The sequence below is a fragment of the Psammomys obesus genome, unplaced genomic scaffold (genome assembly GCF_907164565.1).
Source record: "Psammomys obesus unplaced genomic scaffold, mPsaObe1.curated_primary_1811, whole genome shotgun sequence".
NCBI classification, from domain to species: Eukaryota; Metazoa; Chordata; class Mammalia; order Rodentia; family Muridae; genus Psammomys; species Psammomys obesus.
The window spans coordinates 6,630,249-6,648,632 of record NW_026596147.1 but is presented as its reverse complement, the minus strand read 5'-3'; the positions used below and the strand labels follow the sequence as shown (position 1 = coordinate 6,648,632).

At 41.1% G+C, this 18,384-nt stretch overlaps 2 protein-coding genes across 8 annotated transcripts in view; one reads left to right on the top strand and one right to left on the bottom strand.

The window, feature by feature from the left end:
* The window catches only part of CUNH4orf47 (chromosome unknown C4orf47 homolog), a 28,576-nt gene extending 17,991 nt beyond the window's left edge, over nt 1-10,585 (top strand). For 6 of the 7 annotated variants that reach the window (XM_055593633.1, XM_055593631.1, XM_055593632.1 and 3 more), the window contains exon 8: nt 1,865-2,048. In XM_055593633.1, the coding sequence (XP_055449608.1) occupies nt 1,865-1,928 (64 nt within the window). In that variant the 3' untranslated portion in view covers nt 1,929-2,048. Of the gene's footprint in view, nt 1-1,864; nt 2,049-10,350 lie in introns of those variants that run through there. The other variant, XM_055593635.1, reaches the window with a different exon arrangement.
* Nucleotides 10,355-18,384, bottom strand: part of Ccdc110 (coiled-coil domain containing 110) — a 15,104-nt gene continuing 7,074 nt past the window's right edge. The window contains exons 3-7 of the mRNA XM_055593627.1: nt 15,477-15,532; nt 15,065-15,130; nt 14,260-14,370; nt 10,925-13,019; nt 10,355-10,404 (exon numbers count right to left, since the gene is read on the bottom strand). Of these exons, the coding sequence (XP_055449602.1) occupies nt 10,355-10,404; nt 10,925-13,019; nt 14,260-14,370; nt 15,065-15,130; nt 15,477-15,532 (2,378 nt within the window). The remainder of the gene's footprint in view (nt 10,405-10,924; nt 13,020-14,259; nt 14,371-15,064; nt 15,131-15,476; nt 15,533-18,384) is intronic.

Sequence of the window (18,384 nt, the reverse complement as noted above, 5' to 3'; positions counted from 1 at the left end):
CCCCCCCCCCCCCCCCCCCGAGGGAGAAGCAGCCTTGCTAGGCCACAGATAAGGACATTGCAGCCAGTCCTGAAGATACCTGGTAAGCTAGGGTCAGATGGAAGGAGAGGAGGACCTCCCCCATCAGTGGACTCAGGAAGGGAGCAAGGAGGAGATGGGGGAGGGGATTGGGAGGAAAAGAGAGAGGGGGCTACGGCTGGGATACAAGTGAATGACCTGTGATTAAAATAAAATAAAATAAAATAAAATAAAATAAAATAAAATAAAATAAAATAAAATAAAATAAAAAATTGATCCTGACCAAAAAAAAAAAAAAAAAAAAAAAAAAACCCAAACCAAACAAACCCTGGTTTGTTTTGGATAATTACTGTATTTTAAACCTTACATTAGGTATTTTTGCACATGTAGCTGTATGATTATTATATTGTTAGGCCAGATGATTGGTTCATAGTTTTTAATAGCTATTTCTTGATTGCATGTAAATACCAACAGAGTTAACTATAGAAGGCTGTGGATTTCTATTGCCTTTAATTCTGTAATTATTACATGGACAGTTGTGTTAAACCTCATGAGAAACATTGTAGTTAATTTCTTTCCTATGAACTCATCTTTTTAAATGTAACAATACTGCAATTATCTAGAATGTAGTACATTCAAATTTTATGTTAATCATTTTTACAAATGCCAGTAGAAAATACTTTAACTCAAGAAGTTATGAATCAAATGGTAAATACAAGTCAGGTCCTGCAATTTAGGCAGAGCATCTGGCTTACAAAGCAGTGCTGATGAAATGAAAGGTCCTTATTACTGCAGTCCGGAGCTAATGACAAGACTGCCGTGTGCTATCGATTCTTCATGTAGGTCCAGATGAGCAGGTTTGGTTGATAATTGATGATAACGATGACAATGAAACTGATTTATATGTGTGTTGTCAGTTCTTCAAAGTACTTTATAAGTTTGTGACATGAAATAGAGTTTGCCTTAGCAAAGTGAAAATATCCTAAACATGCAAATCAAAACAGCCACTTCACTAGGTACCGTCTCACACAGCCAGGTGATTCAGTTCCTTCTGCATATTAGGGTAAATTTGCTATTTAAGCTGCTGTGTTTAGGGATGATGTTCTGCATGGGCTAGCTGGCAGAACATTAGATCTGGAGCTAGGAAACACGGCATGTTTTTTATATCCTTTGGCCTTATCCCCTGGTAAGCCATCTGTCAGCTCTGTGCCAACTTCATCTAATAGAACAGACAATGAAATTGGAATTGTCATCACACCCACCTTCAACTAGACGGGACATTTTGTGGGGCAGTGTCAAGTTCTCTGTACTCTCCTTTGCTCAACAGCAAACTTGAGAAGGTAATATGTTTAGAGCATAAAAGCAGCAATTGGCTGTCCTTGGAAGAACCAAAAGTTTATTGTGTGTTAGTAGCTTCAATTCTCTTTTTATTTCATCATAATCACCTTAAATATGGTTTTAAGTCCTTCTATAATAACTTCAAAACTAAAACAAATCATGGATACTAGTAGTGAAATATGTTTCATAATTTGTTCTGCTACTCAGATTTTCTAAGTATACCTGATGTTAATACAGAGTTGGGTTTTGTTTGTTTGTTTGTTTGTTTGTTTTTTAAGTTGATGAGATTATTTTGCATGTGGGTCAGGGTTCCACAGAACTCAGTAACAGATTTCTTGTCTGGCATGTGTGAGGTCCTGAGTTTACCATCACCGCTGATAACTGCTGTGGGGTTTTATGTTATAAAATATGGTAGTTTAGCTTTTTAATACAAATATTCAAAGAATATGAAGGTATATTATCTGGACTAATAAGTAAGACTAAATATGCATCTGCTTTCTAATTTTAGGGCACTAAATATGAAGAACTACAAGACCGCCTCGGCAGACATACTAAAGCATTTGGTTTTCTAGAACTCACTAGAACACACAATGTTATAGAATACATGGGTCCATGGCATTTAAAAGAGATTTAAACATGAAGCTCAACTCTAACATCCTTCCTGATTTTAATGCTGTTTAATAAATAGTGTTGGCTAATGAATTAATCTGGGGTTGCTGACTCAGCTATTAAAAACAAAGAAATCATGAAATTTGCAGGCAAATGGAGGGCATTAGAAAAGATCATCCTAAGTGAGGTAATTCAGACCCAGAAAGATGTACATGGTTTGTACTCACTTATAAGTGGATAATAGACCTACAGTACAGGATAACCATACTACTAACCACAGACCCAGAGAAGCTTAAGTAACAAGGAGGGTCTGAGAAAAGATGTCAGAATGTCACTCAGAAGGGGAAATAGAAGAGACAGCATAAGTGGATAAAGAGAGGGACCTGGGCAGAAGTTTTGGAGTGAAGAGGGAAGCAATGGTGGGGATCAGATGTGGGGAGAACGGGGGGTTGGCGGTGAAAGGTGAGAGGGCTGGGAACAAGAAGGGAAACTGAGGGGGGGACATCTCTTTGTCAAGCTGGAAGCCTGCAATGGGGCTCCTGGGAGGACATGGGCGTGACTCTAGCTGAGACTCCTAACATGGGGACATGAAGACTGAAGTGACCACCTCCTAGCCAGGCAGGACTAGTGGAAGGAGGGGAACAACAACCCATGGACAAAACCTGTGACCCAAATATTACCCTGCCTACAAGAAGTGCAGGGAACAGAGATTGAGAGAAAGGACAACCATTAATTGGCACAACCTAAGACCCATCCTATTGTAGAGAGCCAGCCTCCGACACTAATAATACTCTACTATGCTTGCAGAAAGGACCTAATTTGAATATAATCTGGACAGATGCTGGGACTTGCAGCCAAGCATGGGGCTGAGCTCCAGGGATCCTATGGAAGTGTTGGGGGAAAGATAGAAAGACACGGAGGGGACAGGAACCTCACAAGAAGACCAACAGAGACAAATAGCGCAGTCCCATGGGGGCTTTCAGAGACTGAGACATCAATTAAGGAACATGCATGATCTGGACCTAGGCCCCCTTGCACACATGTAACTGATGGGCTGCTTGGTCTTCATATGCCTGGTGAATGGAGGGGATGGGGGTGTTTCTAACATAGACTCTATTGTCTGCTTTTGGATAATTTCCCCCTGGCAGGGCTGCCTTGCCTGTCCTCAGGGGATGAAGGTATGCTCAGTCCTGATGTCATTTGATTGCTAGGGAAGGTTGATATGGGGGTTGGGGGTGGGGAGTTCTCCTTTTCTGGGGGAAAAGGGAGAGGGGATGGAGGAAAAGGGAAAGGGGAGGCTGGAAGGAGAGGAGGAAGGGGCCACCCTTGGGATATAAAATAAATAAGAAAATAAAAAGGTAAAAAATTACATTGACAGTTACTTGGGTCTTATATCAAAACTTTTTAACATCAGAATCTTGTATCAAAACTTTCTTAACATCAGAGCTAACATTTTCGATTCACTTCTATGATATAACTCACATATTTACAGCATTGTAGTGAGATGTATGCTTTAATGTGAATGGTATCATGCCTTCTATTTATAACTTGGGCAAAGCCCAGGATTATATTATTTTATCCATGTTAATGCTGGCATGAGCTGAACGGTGGTCTTAATGACAGCAGTGCAGGTAAGCTATATCTTTTGTAACCCAACTCACTAGCTGCCCCAAACTCACTCTCTCGCAGCATCTTACCTCAGTCTTGTGTTTTAAAACAAATTTATTAATTCTAGAGGGCTTTTCTACGACCAGGATAGTTTCCCAATAATTGAGACAGAGAACTATTGATTTATTTAACAAGCTTTAAGCACATAACTGGACAGGTGCGACTCATGCTAATTTTCTAAGCTAGTCTGGCTACCTCTCAGCCACACGCACTCCCCAATGTACTGGCCAATATTTGTCCAGTCTGGGCTGGATCTGCTCCATTAGGCCATATCTCTTCTCTCTATCTTTCTCCTTTCTTCCTCCTCTCTTTTCTTCCTGCCCTCATAGTCCCTATCTGAAACCCCAAGCCCAGGAACCTAAGCCCTGGCTACTTCTCTTCTGCCCAATTACAAGCTGTCAAGCCTTTTTTCTTAACCATCAGAGACCATTGGGGAGCAAAGTTTACATAACAAAGACTGGTGTAGATGAGAATGCAACCAGGTCTTGGGGCCCAGAATTTAGCATTTGTATACATAGTACTAGATCAACCCCCAAAACTACTTTTGAGTTCAGTTTTAAAAGATGCAACTGTAATTCGCTGTAGCTCACAAACCACACAGTTAGACTGGTAATTGTATAGATTTTAATAAAATCTACAAATACAAACCTATCATATCAAAAGAATACATGTATTGTGGGGATTGTTTTGTATTATCTATTAAGTACACAGCTACAAATTTGTCTTGGCTGTACAGAACCAGTAAAGCCATTCCTGTTCTAAAGACTAATGTCACCAAACAATCACATTACATTACATGCATGAGGTTGTCTTTAAGATGTTCATCATGTTGAGGTCTTTGATCCACGTGGACTTTAGTTTTGTGCAGGGTGATAAATATGGATCTATTTGCGCTTTTCTACATTTAGACATCCAATTAGACTAGCACCATTTGTTGAAGATGTCTTTTTTCCATTGTATGGTTTTGGCTTCTATGTAAAAACAAGTATCTGTAGGTATGTGGGTCTATTTCTGGGCCTTCTATTCAGTTCCATTAATCTATGTGAGTACCATGCAGTTTTTATTACTATTGCTCTGTAGTACAGCTTAAGAGCAAGGATGGAGCTACCTCCAGATGATCTGTTGCTGTACAAGATCATTTTGGAAGTTCTATGTTTTTGTTTTGTTTTGTTTTGTTTTTCTTTATGAAATTGAGAATTCTTTCAAGTTCTGTAAAGAATTATGTTGGTATTTTGATGGGAATTGCATTGAATCTGTAGATTGCTTTTTGCAGGCTGGCCATTTTTTCACTATGTTAATCTTACCTATCCATGAGCATGGGAGATCATCTGATATCTTCTTCAATTTCTTTCTTCAGAGGCTTGAAGTTTTTTTCAAACAGGTCTTTCACTTGCTTGGTTAGAGTCACACCAAGGTACTTTATGTTATTAGTGGCTATTGTGAAGGGTTTCCCTAATTTCTTTCTTGGCCCTTTTGTCTTTCGTATACGGAAGGGCTACTGATTCTTTTGAGTTAATTTTGTATCCAGCTACTTTGCTGAAGGTGTTTATCAGCTGAAGGTGTTTTCTGGTAAAATTTGTGGTCACTCACGTATACTATTATATCATCTATGAATAGTGATACTTTAACGTTTTTCTTTCCAATTTGTATTCCCTTGATCTTCTTCAGTTGTCTTATTGCTCTAGCTAGAACTTCAAGTGCTATGTTGAAGAGATATGGAGAGAGTGGGCAGCCTTGCCTTGTCCCTGATTTCAGTGGGATTGATTTAAGTTTCTCTCTATTTAGTTTGATGTTGGCTATAGGCTTGCTGTATATTGCTTTTACTATGTTTAGGTATGTGCTTTGTATCCCTGATCTCTCCAAAACTTTAAACATGAATGGGTGTTGGATTTTGTCAAATGCTTTTTCGGCATCTAAGCAGATAGTGTTTTTTCTCTTCTGTTTGTTTATGTGGTGGATTACATTGATGGATTTCTGTATACTGAACCACCCCTACATGCCTGGGATGAAGCCTACTTGGTCATGGTGGATGATATCTTTGATGTGTTCTTGGATTTGGTTTGTGAGTATTTTATTGAGTATTTTTACATCAAAGTTCATAAGAGAGATAGGTCAGAAATTTTTTGTTGGGTCTTTGTGTGGTTTTGGTATCGAGGTTATTGTGGCCTCATAGAATGAGTTTCATAATGTTCCTTCTGTTTCTATTTTGTAGAAAAGTTTGAAGAGTATTGGTCTTAGCTTTTCTTTGCATGTCTGGTAGAATTCTGTGCTGAAACTATCTGGTCCTGGGCTTTTTTTTTTGGCAGGGAGACTTTTGAGGATTGCTTCTATTTCCTTGGGGGCTATAGGACTGTTAAATCTATTTACATGATCTTGGTTTAACTTTAGTAATGGAATCTATAAAGAAAATTGTCCATTTCGTTTAGATTTTCAAATTTTGTGGCATATAGGCTTTTGAAGTAAGACCTAATGATTCTTTGAATTTCCTCATTGTCTGTTGTTATGTCCCCCTTTTCGTTCCTGATTTTATTTCTCTCTGGCTTTTAGTTAGTTTGGCTAAGGGTTTGTCTATCTTATTGATTTTCTCAAAGAACCAGCTCTTGGTTTCATTGATTTTTGGAATTGTTTGATTTGTTTCTAATCTATTGATTTCAGCCCTGAGTTTGATTATTTCCAGTCATCTACTCCTCTTTGGTGTGTCTGCTTCTCCCCCCGCCCCAGGGATTTCAGGCATACAGTTAAGTTGCTTATATGAGATGTCTCAAACTTCTTTCTGAAGGCACTTAGTGCTACGAACTTTCCTCTTAGCACTGCTTTCATTGTGTCCCATAAGTTTGGGTAAGTTGTGCCTTCATTTTCATTGAATTTTAGGAAGTCTCTAATTTCTTTTTTTTTCCCCTGATCCAGCTGTCATTGAGTAGAGAGTTGTTTAGTTTCGATGTTGTTTAGCCAGCCATTTACCTCTGCTATAAAGCATCTAACAACATTGTTCAGTACTTGAAACAAGGTTTGTAGATGGTAAGTGGACCATGGAGGAATTAACTAATCCAACAGAAAAAAAGTAGGAAATGGGTTTGAACTCATTGGCACAGGACCCTGAAAATGCAAGTATTAAGACCAACAATTCCTAAATGGGACCTTATGAAATGCTATACGAAAGAAACCATCATTTGAAACCTCTCTAGGCAGCCTACAGAATGAGACAAAAACCCCTTTCAGTTCAGGTTTAGTAGACATTACAAGAGAATAATGGGTTGATGTCCTGCTACTGGTACACCAGATGGTCGCCTCCAGCATAGCTCAGGCCATTCTTGCCAGCGGAAGACTGACTGACTTCCCCAACCCTGTACAAAAAGTATGTCTTGACTCACACCTTATTTTATGCTTAAGCATGAATAAAATGCCGGATTTTCTTTTCCTGGATGCTCAGTGCGGCCTGGCATAAAAACAGCCCAGTGTTCAGCTTCTGCTTGGAGAAATATTCTTTGCTCTTTTGGACGTCAGGCTTGATGATGTATTACTGCCAGGTTTCCAGCCAGCTAGACACTCTTTGTCATGTTTTCTCAGGCTGAATTAGTCTCAGAATCTCACCCACAGAGCAGCTAAGGGAAAGATCATGTGAAGCCTCTGGCAAAGGCCATCTTTTTTTGCCAATGGTAACGAGGCCCCTGAGGGAGATACTCTCTCTAGTCTTTTAAGATTTCACAATCCTGAGCAATGGTGTGCTTGGGATCTAGTCCTAGGGAATGTGTGTGGGTCCCAATCCTCCTTGTTTCTTTTGTGGGTGCGTGGATCCATGGCAGATGACACGAGTGAGGAGCCACAGAAGCACCAGTTACTTAGCAGTGTGTTTTCAGTCAATCTACTGTAACCCTGAAAGCGATGGTCTCCGAGGGGCTCACCAAAGAGAAGTCAAGAGAGTAAAAGAAGAACTCTTTTGTATTAGTCTCATATCTTTGAATTGATCATCTGGCATAACAACTGTAGCTTCAAATTTTGAGGAAAGATACCTGTTTTTAGCATGTCCAGAAGTCATCTTGCTCTCAGCAGGGCAAATCCACATGTCACTGAGACAAAATCCACCACAGGAAGGGAGGAAGAAGAGCAAAAAGGGAAAATATTTACTAATAATACACCCAACAGAGGACCAGCGCACTGTCTAACCCTCGTCATACACCTGACAGAGATCCGGTTCACCTCCTAACCCTGGTCATACACCCGACAGGACCAGCGCACCTCCTAACGCTCATCAGAGAAGCTGCTTCTTGCAGTAGGTGGTAATTAATACAGAGACTCACACTGGACAGTGTTTAGAGATGGGGAGACTTTGGGGTTCTGAGCCCTGACTGAGATGTCTCTATCATACCTCTCCCCCATAGAGTTCAGTGATCATCTATGTGAGGTGGAGGCAGAAAGACTGTAGAGTCTGGAGGTGATGGGTGACTCTAAGGAAACGGTGTCTTCCAGACATGACAGATGCACATATATGAACTCACAAGACCTGCACAGCCCAGGCCACAAAACTCTCAGCACACTCTTAGCCACGCCGAGAAGCTATTCCCCAATAACAGCTTCCAGAAGAGGGACAGTCATTTTTCTTCAATTACCATTGATGCTGGACTTATCAGGCACATTCCAGGGCAGGCATCAAGCTCAGGAGCAGGTGGCCAACACAAATTGGACTCCATGGTTGTTTTTTTTTTTTTTTTGTGTGTGTGTGTGTGGCTTTCTTTTGTTTTTTTTATTTATTTAAGAGAACACAAAATTAGGTGGGTAGGGAAGGGGGTCTAGGAGTGCTGGGGGCGTGAGAAAGAATATGATAAAAGTATGCTGGATGAAATTCTTGAAGTATAAATTAAACAAACAAACAAACAAACAAACATGAGGGGAAAGAATCCTAAAAGCGGCTGGAAAGCTCAGCTGCAGTACAGCATAACTTTTGGAAATAGTCCCAAGATGGCTGTTTCTACGAATCCTGCTTGATCTTTTTATCTGTAAGTGTTGCAGCTCATACTTGCTACAGCTATACGTGTGCATATAAATGGCCTGTGCTAGCCATGGATCTTGGAACAAATTGGCCTTTTGAGACTCTTAATTTGCACTACTTAGCAGAAAGAATTTATCATGAAGACTGAATTAAAAGCATTTTCCAAGTTGCTTTAACAGCCTATTTCATTCTTATAATCAAGTAATTTGTTATAAGTTGATTTATTAATCTGACTTTTTCTTATTTATTGCTACATTTTCAATTGTGGTATTTTGTTTAAAATCAATGCTCACTGTGTGTTGGGAGCCGCTCCATGTATCGTTCTATTTAAATATGTTTGTGCTTGTTACTCATTTGTTACTTCATTTGTTCATGGAGCAAATGAAGAAATGGAGGCGAGAAAGGTTGAATCTCATGTTGAAGACAGGACAGCTAGCAGTGGGAAAGACAGGCATTCTCATTGCTTAGAGCTATCAATTTATCATTATATTGTGTTCCCACACAAATTCTTCAATTTTCCACAATTAAGAGGATTACTCAATGTTTTTAAGTTATAGTATTCCCTGTACAGCCTGTGTCAAAATTAGAGATCAGGGTACTATAATTTATTTACTTGTAGATAATCAAATATAAAATGCAAACCAGTCGAGAAAAATTGAGAAGGCCTGCTTCCAGTTTTTCCTATGGCATATCTTATGAAGGAAATTGATTAGAAATTTATAGGATATGGGTAGAAAACAATAATTATTTCATTTAAAAATCTTCAAAGGAAATTTGCAATTCTTACTCCATAGGGAGAGACATAAAGCTCCATATTGTCTAAAGTTTTTGATGTTCAGAGTTCTGTATCTCTTTCTCATCAAATGCATATCCATCGTGGGAGAGCGGTTTATTCATTTACCCTTCATTTACAAACAGCAAATGACTCCCACACTCCAGGCACTGAGTGTTTTCTGGCACTGAGATATAGCACAAATGCGGAAGGAGACACCTGGAGTTTTAGAGGCCAAGAATTTCCTAATACCACCCCCAGACAAAGTCTTTGCAAGAAAATGTACATACCAATGTCCTATTGTAGAAGAAATTCTTAATGATTGATATAAAAATGAGCCCAGGAGTATACACTAAAAGACCAATAATCCAGCCTGGTAGGGTTTATTCCAGGAATGAGAGGTGTTTAAAAATTCATATAACAATGTATTAAGGAGGAAAAAAAAAAAAAACATTGCTTCGATTAATGACTGAAAGGCATCTGAAAAATTTTCAACGAAGAGTTGCAGAGCCAAAATACATTAGCTAGCTGGGTCCTCTGTGGCAAAGGGAAACTGTGCTTCCGCATGGGCTCTTTTGAGACAGAGCAGGTTTCTCCCCTACGATCTAACCTGCTGTGTGGCTCTCGGAGTTGTCTGTGGCAATCTGTTTGGGGGACCAGTGCAAACATGAGCCTGCTCTGGCCGAGTGCTTAGAGTGACAAGCTTTTCTTACTCTCTTACCCAAATCTTCACGCTCCCATTGGCTTCCGTGAAACCATGAAAGAGTGATACATGAGCTTAGAGTCTGATACCAGATTTCTCATAGTTGGTGACACTCTAATATCTATTTTAAAACTGGTTTAATCATGTATAAGGTCTTTAGAACCAGAGGTAAAAAATTATTTCGATATTATTTTTATGGGGGAAAATTACTTGGAAAAAAAGTTTCTTAAACACTGATTTTTTTTTTTTTTTTAGAAATTTATTTACGTATCTTGGATGGAAGCCGTTGATAGAGTTTATGTGGAGTTCCTGAAAAAGAAAAGGAAATGTCTTAAAGCTGCGAATGCTATGTATACATCTCCAATGTAACTTGACAAATACGCTGTGTACAATGTGTACGCAGTAATATAAGTAGAATACGGATTTTATCTACAGAACAAACCTCCTAAATGATTCCATTATATAACAAAGCAGATTAAAAAACATCTTACAAAACTAAACTGTATTCGTCTTTATGTTCTCTTCTTACCTCTTTTAAGGATTTATTTATCTACTTATTTTTGTGTGTGTATATGTGTGTCTCTGTGTGGATTTCCTCATGAGAGTGCAGGTGTCCCTGGAGGAGGGCATTGGGTTCCCTGGAGCTGGACTCACATCAGAGGTCGATGCATGCTGGCAACCAAGCTTGGGTCCTCCAAAAGAGCGCTACACACTCTTAACCTCCGAGCCACCTCCCTAAGCCCCTCCTCTTAGTTCTATACCCTGGTTGGTGCTAATGAGCTAGAAGCATCTTAAAGATGCCTCTACTTATCTGTCAGAATGTACACACCTTTCAAATCAGAAGCCGAAGGCCTACTCCTAAGACGGGGGGCATCTTCATAGGCGTCGTAGTTGTCAAAATAGAATTTCTCTCTTCTTGAAATATAATTCGATTTTGATACACCGTTGTTGTGACCGGAGACTTTATCGCTTAAACTCAAATAGTCTCTCTGAAGATTCCGCATCTCAAATTCCAGGGTGTCCCTCTCGTTTTCTACGCTTCTCGCGTAGTTCTCCAAGAGCACCTTGTCTTCTGTGAGCCGACTGATGCTGTTCTCAAACTTGGTGTTTTCGTGACTGTGTTTCTTCAGCTCTTCCTTCAGGATCTGGTTATCTGTCTTTATCTCCATGACCATTTTGGATAGCATCTCACACTCCTGGCTGATTTCCGCCAAGTTGTTCTTGTAAATGCTGGCCTCGGATTTTGCGCTTTTGATCTCTTTCAGGAAATTCTCTTTCTCGGCAGCCTGGTAGCTCTGAATCTCCTTGAGCTTTCTCTCCAGAGTCTGTCTGGCAGAAGCGGATTCCTGTAGCGCGGCGCTGAGATTCACCTTCTCCGTCTTAGCCGCTTCCAGGATGTGAAGGAGCGAGTCCTGTTCGGCTTTGGCCAGTCTCTCCTTCTCTTTGAGCTGCAGCACCTCTAGCTGGCTCTCCCTCAGGCCACTCTCAAGCGAGCCTTTATCCTTCAGGAGCTGGCACACGTTCTTCTCCAGGATCTCCCGTTCATCTTGTATCAACAGCGCGTTTGTTTTCATCGCTTCCATTTCTATATTCATCCTGTTGTTTTCGTTCTTGAGAAGGGCCATGTCGTTCTGGGATTTGTGCTCCTTGCCTTTGAGGTGATCGATCGTCTCCGTCAGCCGTTGCGTTTCCAAAGAGAGCTGACTGTTTTTTTCCTGTAGCATTTTGTGGTGGCCTTGGAGGACGTTATACGTGTTGAGGATTTTCTTGAGTTCGCGGAGGCAGTTGCTCCTGTCCTCTTCTGCTTTGGTTAACGTGTGCTGGAGAGCGCTCTTCTCGTCAGCCAGAGATCTCAGTTGCTTCTCGTAGGCCTCCACCCTCTGGATCAGGGACTGGGTGGTAAAGATGAGGGGATTCATTTTGGTCCTGAGGGCCAGGTTTTCATTCTCCAGCTCTGCCACTCTTTTCTGATTCTGCACGGATTCTTTTAGGTAATTCTGTAGGTAATGAATCTTGGCAACGCACTGCTCAGGCAAGCAACCGGCTTCCGGTGACTTCTCATTTACAGATGTTATTGATCCTTGGTTTGCCGGGCATGGCTGCCCCTCTCTGTCTTTCGTTTCGTTTTCCACTGGGTCAAGGAACGACAGAGCGTGCCTCGGAGCTCGGGAGTGGAATTTTAAATCTGTATCTTTATTCTTGTCACTCCTTTTCCCCCGGCATATTTCACTCTTGTATAATTTTTTACATTTCCTACAAAAATTCACATGCAGTTTAGCCACTGTCTCCCTGAGCGGGAGTAGTTTGCATACCAATGCCTCTAATTCGGAAATTCTCTTCGACTTGATGTCTTCACTTAAGTTACCGTCCGTGCCTTCTTCCCGAATAAAGTTAAGCTTTGAGCTGTGGATGGGAAACAGCTTCTGTTTACCGTGACCGTGAGTGTTTGCATCACTCTGGAAAGTATGAAGTTCATTCGTAAGTGCCAGTTCCCTGTCGTTCGACTTCTGAAGCTCTTCTTTCATGTGTTTGATGGAGTGGCAAATGTCATCTAAGTTTTCACAAAATCCATGCTTCAGAAAAGGGACAGTGATTCTGGATTTCTCCGGAACCGTGGTTGCAGCTTGAGGCGTCACAGTCTGAGGAGCCTGTGGTAGATACTGGTTAAGACTGAAACTCTTCATGGTGTTGGGCTGTTCCGAAGTGCTCATAGCTCTGCTGAGAGGTGGACTCTCTGCTGCAGTTCTCAGGCTCTCCAGAGCTAACACATCCTGGGCGTGTATCTGGGGCGGAATGTTTATGCTTTGAGAGAGACCATTGCCATTATTACTACTGAAGTTTTCTTCCATTGAATAAAGAGTCTCAGGATCCTCAAAGTGATTACTTCTCTTGATAGAAAGTATTCCTTCTTGCTTCTCATTAGACTAGGAGGAATAGAAAGTATACTATAAATACACTGTCGTTTGCCACAAAATTAAGAATATTTGGGGAAGATTATTGTGTACAACCATATTGAGCATTTTACCTACCAATCAAAAAAGCCTGTGTGTGTCACCCCATCTTCCTAGCTGGGCATGAACAAAGAAAGTAACACCACCTGTCTTTAGATCCACAACCCTGGCCCTCATAGAGTGCCGTAGGGCTGCCCTTCCTTCCTTAGAGGGTGAAATACGTGGGCCCACCTCTTAATTTCAGAGGTAGAAATGTAGTAAATATAGGGTGCCTCAAGAAAGTATACTAGGTAGGTAGGCCACATGGTAATCAAGGAAAACAAGTGTTTCTGCTACTGGGCTGTTAGCCTTTGCTTCCATTCCTGGTTTTGAAAGGGTGATTTTAGGACCACAACTGTCCTGGAAATGTAATTTTCTAGCCAGCATGGGCAATACTGGCCATTTTGGTTTGGAGCTTTTTTTTTTTTTTTTAATAGAACTCATCTGTGGTTTGTCAATCCCCTCTGGGCAGGTAGGCTACCCAAACTGCTTTGAATTTTGCTTGGGAATTTTTAGCACCTAGATGAAAGTGAAATGACTCTTACACCCTCCTAAAGAAACCACATTCTATTGTAGAGGTAAACATACTTCTTTTAAGGTTTTCAGGGCAGATATTTCCTTATTTTCATCTCTGATCATCCATTGTTCCTGTGAAGAGAGAGAAGGCAAAGGTGAAAACAAGCCAGTTCTAGGGATGGTTCTTTTCTTAATTTTTATTAATTACAGTTTATTCACTTTGTATTCCATCTGTAGCTCCCTTCCTCCTCCCCTTTCTCCCTCTTCTGATGTCCGTCCTCTTTGCCTTTCTGAGCGGGGATTGAGCCAGAGTCCTCCCTTCAGGGTGGTGCATCCTTACCAAGCCACAGAGGAAGACAATGCAGCCACTCCTAATGAGATTTGATAGACTAGGATCAGAAGGAAGGGGAGGAAGTCCTCCCCTGTCAGTGGACTGGGGAAGGGGCATGGGTGAAGAAGAGGGAGAAAAACAGGAAACAGGACAGGAGTCTACCACAGAGGGCTTCTGAAAGGCTCTACCCTGCAGGGTATCAGAATAAATGCTGAGACTTATAGCCAAACTTTGGGCAGAGTGCAGGGAATCTTATGAAAGAAGTGGGAAATAATAGGGATGGTTCTTAACTACCAGAAGGGAGCAATGATTTGTAAGAAAACATACCAAATCCTTTTCAGGCTGTATGCTGAATACTAGATTTTTTTCTGAGTTAAATTGTGGGTTTTCTACTTCAACAATGCTCTTGTTTAATATTTCACTGATTTCAGACTGGACCTTTTAAAAGATAATTTGAGAACGTTAGAATTTGGATTAGGGTTTGTGAGTTTGTACATATACAGAAGCACAACATGGAAAGACACCTTTACATTTCTTGCACATAAGAAGTACCTTGCCATTAAGAGAATAAGTTAAATTTATTTATTGTAATCTCTGCCGTTAAGGGACTCTTAAGAAAAGACGGTGTTTGTGATAAAAATCAGAAGCATTTAGTAAAACAGTAAAATTTTGTGAACTATATTAATAATGTTAGAGGCTTTACTTTTTACGTTGTGGAGTAAATAAGACATCTTTTGACTTCCAGCATCCAAGATCCAGGATCTTCAGCGACTTGAGGTGATAGATTTACATATCTTCTCAGAGCCGCATTGAGTTCCAGTTTAAATCTTAGAGTGTGAGTCTATATATAGGAAGAACTCTTTACTTATTGCAAGGTGAGGATCAAGGCCAAGGTTCTGTCCATAGGACAGAAACAGTCAATCACATCTGCCCCAGGCAACACCTTAAATACAAGTTCCTTTTCTTTTAGCCTCACAGCCAAGAAGATAGGAAATTGTAGTTCATTCCAAATAAATCCCAGCCTGAAATACATTGTCACCTCTAGCGATTAAACTCTGCATCCACTTAACAACTGGCTACTGATGGTACCTTAAACTAGGAGATTTCCTACATATGGCTACAACAATCATACCATGCTAACATTTTGTAGAGTTTGCATCCGCAGAGCCTGAAATGACTCCAGCTGAAGCTGAAGGACCTGTAATGAGATTTAACAAAGTGTCAAATGTTGAAGGACCTGGACAGAGTTTTAACAAAGTGTCAAATGGAACACTTTCAGGTGGCCATACATAGTCTTCAAATACTATGACAAGAAGAAAAAAAAAATCCCCCAATGTGGCTTGTTTCCAAAAAGGATCACATGAGTCAGCTGACTCATTCTTCACTATGCTGCTGACATTTCATGCATATTCATGAACATTTTGGGGGTAGAGGGTTGTGTGGAATCTCTATGCACATGCATGAATGTTTTTGTGTGACTACTGTGGAAGGTCCAGTCTTCATTTAGGAAGGATTTTGCACATATTTAAATGAAACAGACTCACTTTCAATGCTGATTGTGGTTGGATTTGATTTTCTGGTCCTGATATGCAGCCATATTCTAAGGAGCAAAATAAAGAACATGCATCATTGAATTCCTAAATTTGTTTTTGTTTGTTGTTTGGTTTTTCAAGATAGGGTTTCTCTGCCTAGCACTAGCTGTCCTGGAACTCGCTCTGTAGACCAGGCTGGCATTGAACTCAAAGAGATCCACCTGCCTTTGTATAGGGAAGACTGAGATCAAAGGCATGCAACACTACTGCCTGGCTTAATTCCCAAATTTATTTTGCAGAAACTGCTACAGAGAGCATTCTCTTAACCCAGATATTGAGACAGAGTTAATGAGAAGGTTTGATACTTACATTTTTCCTAAGTACACATTAAATTTTTTTTTCTAGGAGGATTAACCATGTTTTAAAAAATGTATTTATTTTTTTATTAATTACAGTTTATTCATTTTGTTATCCCAGCTGTAGCTCCCTCTCTCATCCCCTCCCAATCCCACTCTCCCTCCCTCATCTTCTCACATGCCCCTCCCCAAGTCCACTGATAGGGGAGGTCCTCCTCCCCTTCCATCTGACCCCAGCTTATCAGGTCTCATCACGACTGTCTGCATTGTCTTCTTTTGTGGCCTCATGAGGCTGCACCCCTCAGGAGGAGGTGAATAAAGCCACTGGGTTCATGTCAGAGACAGTCCCTGTTCCCTGTTCTATTACTATGGAACCCACTTGGAGACTGAGCTGCCATGGGCTACATCTGTGCAGGGGTTCTAGGTTATCCCCATGCATGGTCCTTGGTTGGAGTATCAGTCTCAGGAAAGACCCCTGGGCCCAGATTTTTTGGTTCTGTTGCTACAGTAAATTTAATCATAGCTCTCACTTTAAGAAGCACCCACCTGTGGGGACAGGGAGATGACAGAGCCAGTGAAAGTGCTTGCTCCTCAACCCTGATGATCTGAGTTTGATTCCTGGAACCCGCGCAAAGATGCAGCGAGAAAACTGAGTCCATACGCTTGTCCTCTGACTTTCACAATGTCACCATGGCATGAGTGTGCACCACCTCCCGCAGTTTATTACTTAAAAATAATTTAAATATGTGGGTTTTGGGGCATTGGGGTATGGCTGCCATGCACGCATGTGTGTGTGTGTGTGTGTGTTGGGGTGGTATCTCCAGGATTAAACCCCATTTGTCAGGTTTGGCAGCAAGCACCCACACCCATTGAGCACCTCAGCAGCCCAAAGTATTATTATTGTATTTAAAGATAGGGGATCTCAGGATGTAACCCTGGAGAGCCTGGAATCCATTATGTAGACAAGGCTGGCCTTGAACTCACAGAAATCCTCCTACTTCTGCCTCCTAAGTGTTGGGATTAAAGGTTAGGGGTCACCACACCTTGGTTATATGTATGTGTTTGTGCATGTGTGTACACGCATGTGCATGCGTGTGTGTATGTATAATATAGTTTATATTTTACAAAATAAAAAATAGGAAATATTTACTTGGGGTCATGGCAATGCTTTCACTTTTGTAAGAAACCATTCTGTTTCTGAGCCACAGACTTCATTCTTTTTTTTTCCTAAAAAGGATGAAACAAAACACAACAATCCCCAGGCTACTAAAGACTCTTGGTAAATGGACTGTCTAGGTCTTGTTTTTTTGTGAAATTACCACGGAGATGATTTCCCTGACTCATGGAGACAAGATGAATGCACAGTGCATTCTATCTGCCGAGCTCTCAATCGAAGGTCTGTAAAGAACAATTTGTGCTTTCTCTTGGGGAAGGAGGTTTGTGTGCCCAGTCCTTTGGCCCCTTTTGGCTATGTAAAAATAGGACGTAGAACCGGAACACTTCCTTATCAACAGCAGAGTCTTCACAGTGTTTGGTGAACTCATTCTCCTCTTGTGGGAAGACCTTCCCCATTGCAGAGTCAACGTTCTTTGTTCCTTTGTGCTGCTCACACGGGTGTGCCCTGTGATACCAATCTTGACACACTCACTCCCATCTCTGTCCCCTCAGAACAGAGCCTAGGGGTCTTGCTGCTGCAGCATAAGAGAAGCAAATGCGTTCAACTGATGTGCACTCGGGAGAGAGACTGGCTGCGAGGGTAGAGAGGCTGATTGCTGGTGCTGAAGCTGAGCTTGTTCTCTTAGTTCTGTCACTAAACTTTCTTTTCCTGCTCATCTGTTGACTACTATGTTTTTCTTGGCTGTTCTAAAACCAACATGTCAACAAAAGTCCTCAGGTTGACAAGCAGACTCCTTAGGATGGTAGACAGTGGAGGTCTCAGGCTCAACACCTTCCCAGAGAAGAGATTATGTAGTAATTCAGCCATGTGTTAGGTAACTTGCTTGTTTTTAAAATTTTTTAAATTAAGAAGTAAAAACTTCCTAGCTTCCTGGATGAAATGACTAATTGTGACTGAATGTTCTCCTAGGCTGACACATCTGTCCTCAGAAGCAGGTCATCAAATAGGTCTCCAAATCCTCGCTTCTGGCTTAGTGATCCATCAGATGGTACTGGAGTTGGTTGTCAAGTGCAGACATCTCCTTTTCCATTTTGGTCCTCATTACTGACAAGGCAACATTAGTTCAGAACCTGGAGATGTGTAGCCAACTGAAGAATCCTACCTCAGTTGGAGGACAGAGAGGGATAGACAGCCTACCTGGAGATCACTTATTTCTGCCTCTCATTGGGAAGCTGAGACCAAGGTAGGAAAGTGTTTCAAAGACTTTTAGACTCTAAAGACACCCAATGTACTTCCATTAGTCATGAAAAAAAAAAAGTCACCTAGAATCCTACCATCCAGAAGCAGCCACTGTTATTAGAGAACCCTTCAGCTCTCTCTCTACATGCTCATACACACACACACACACACACACACACACACACACACACACACACACACACACACA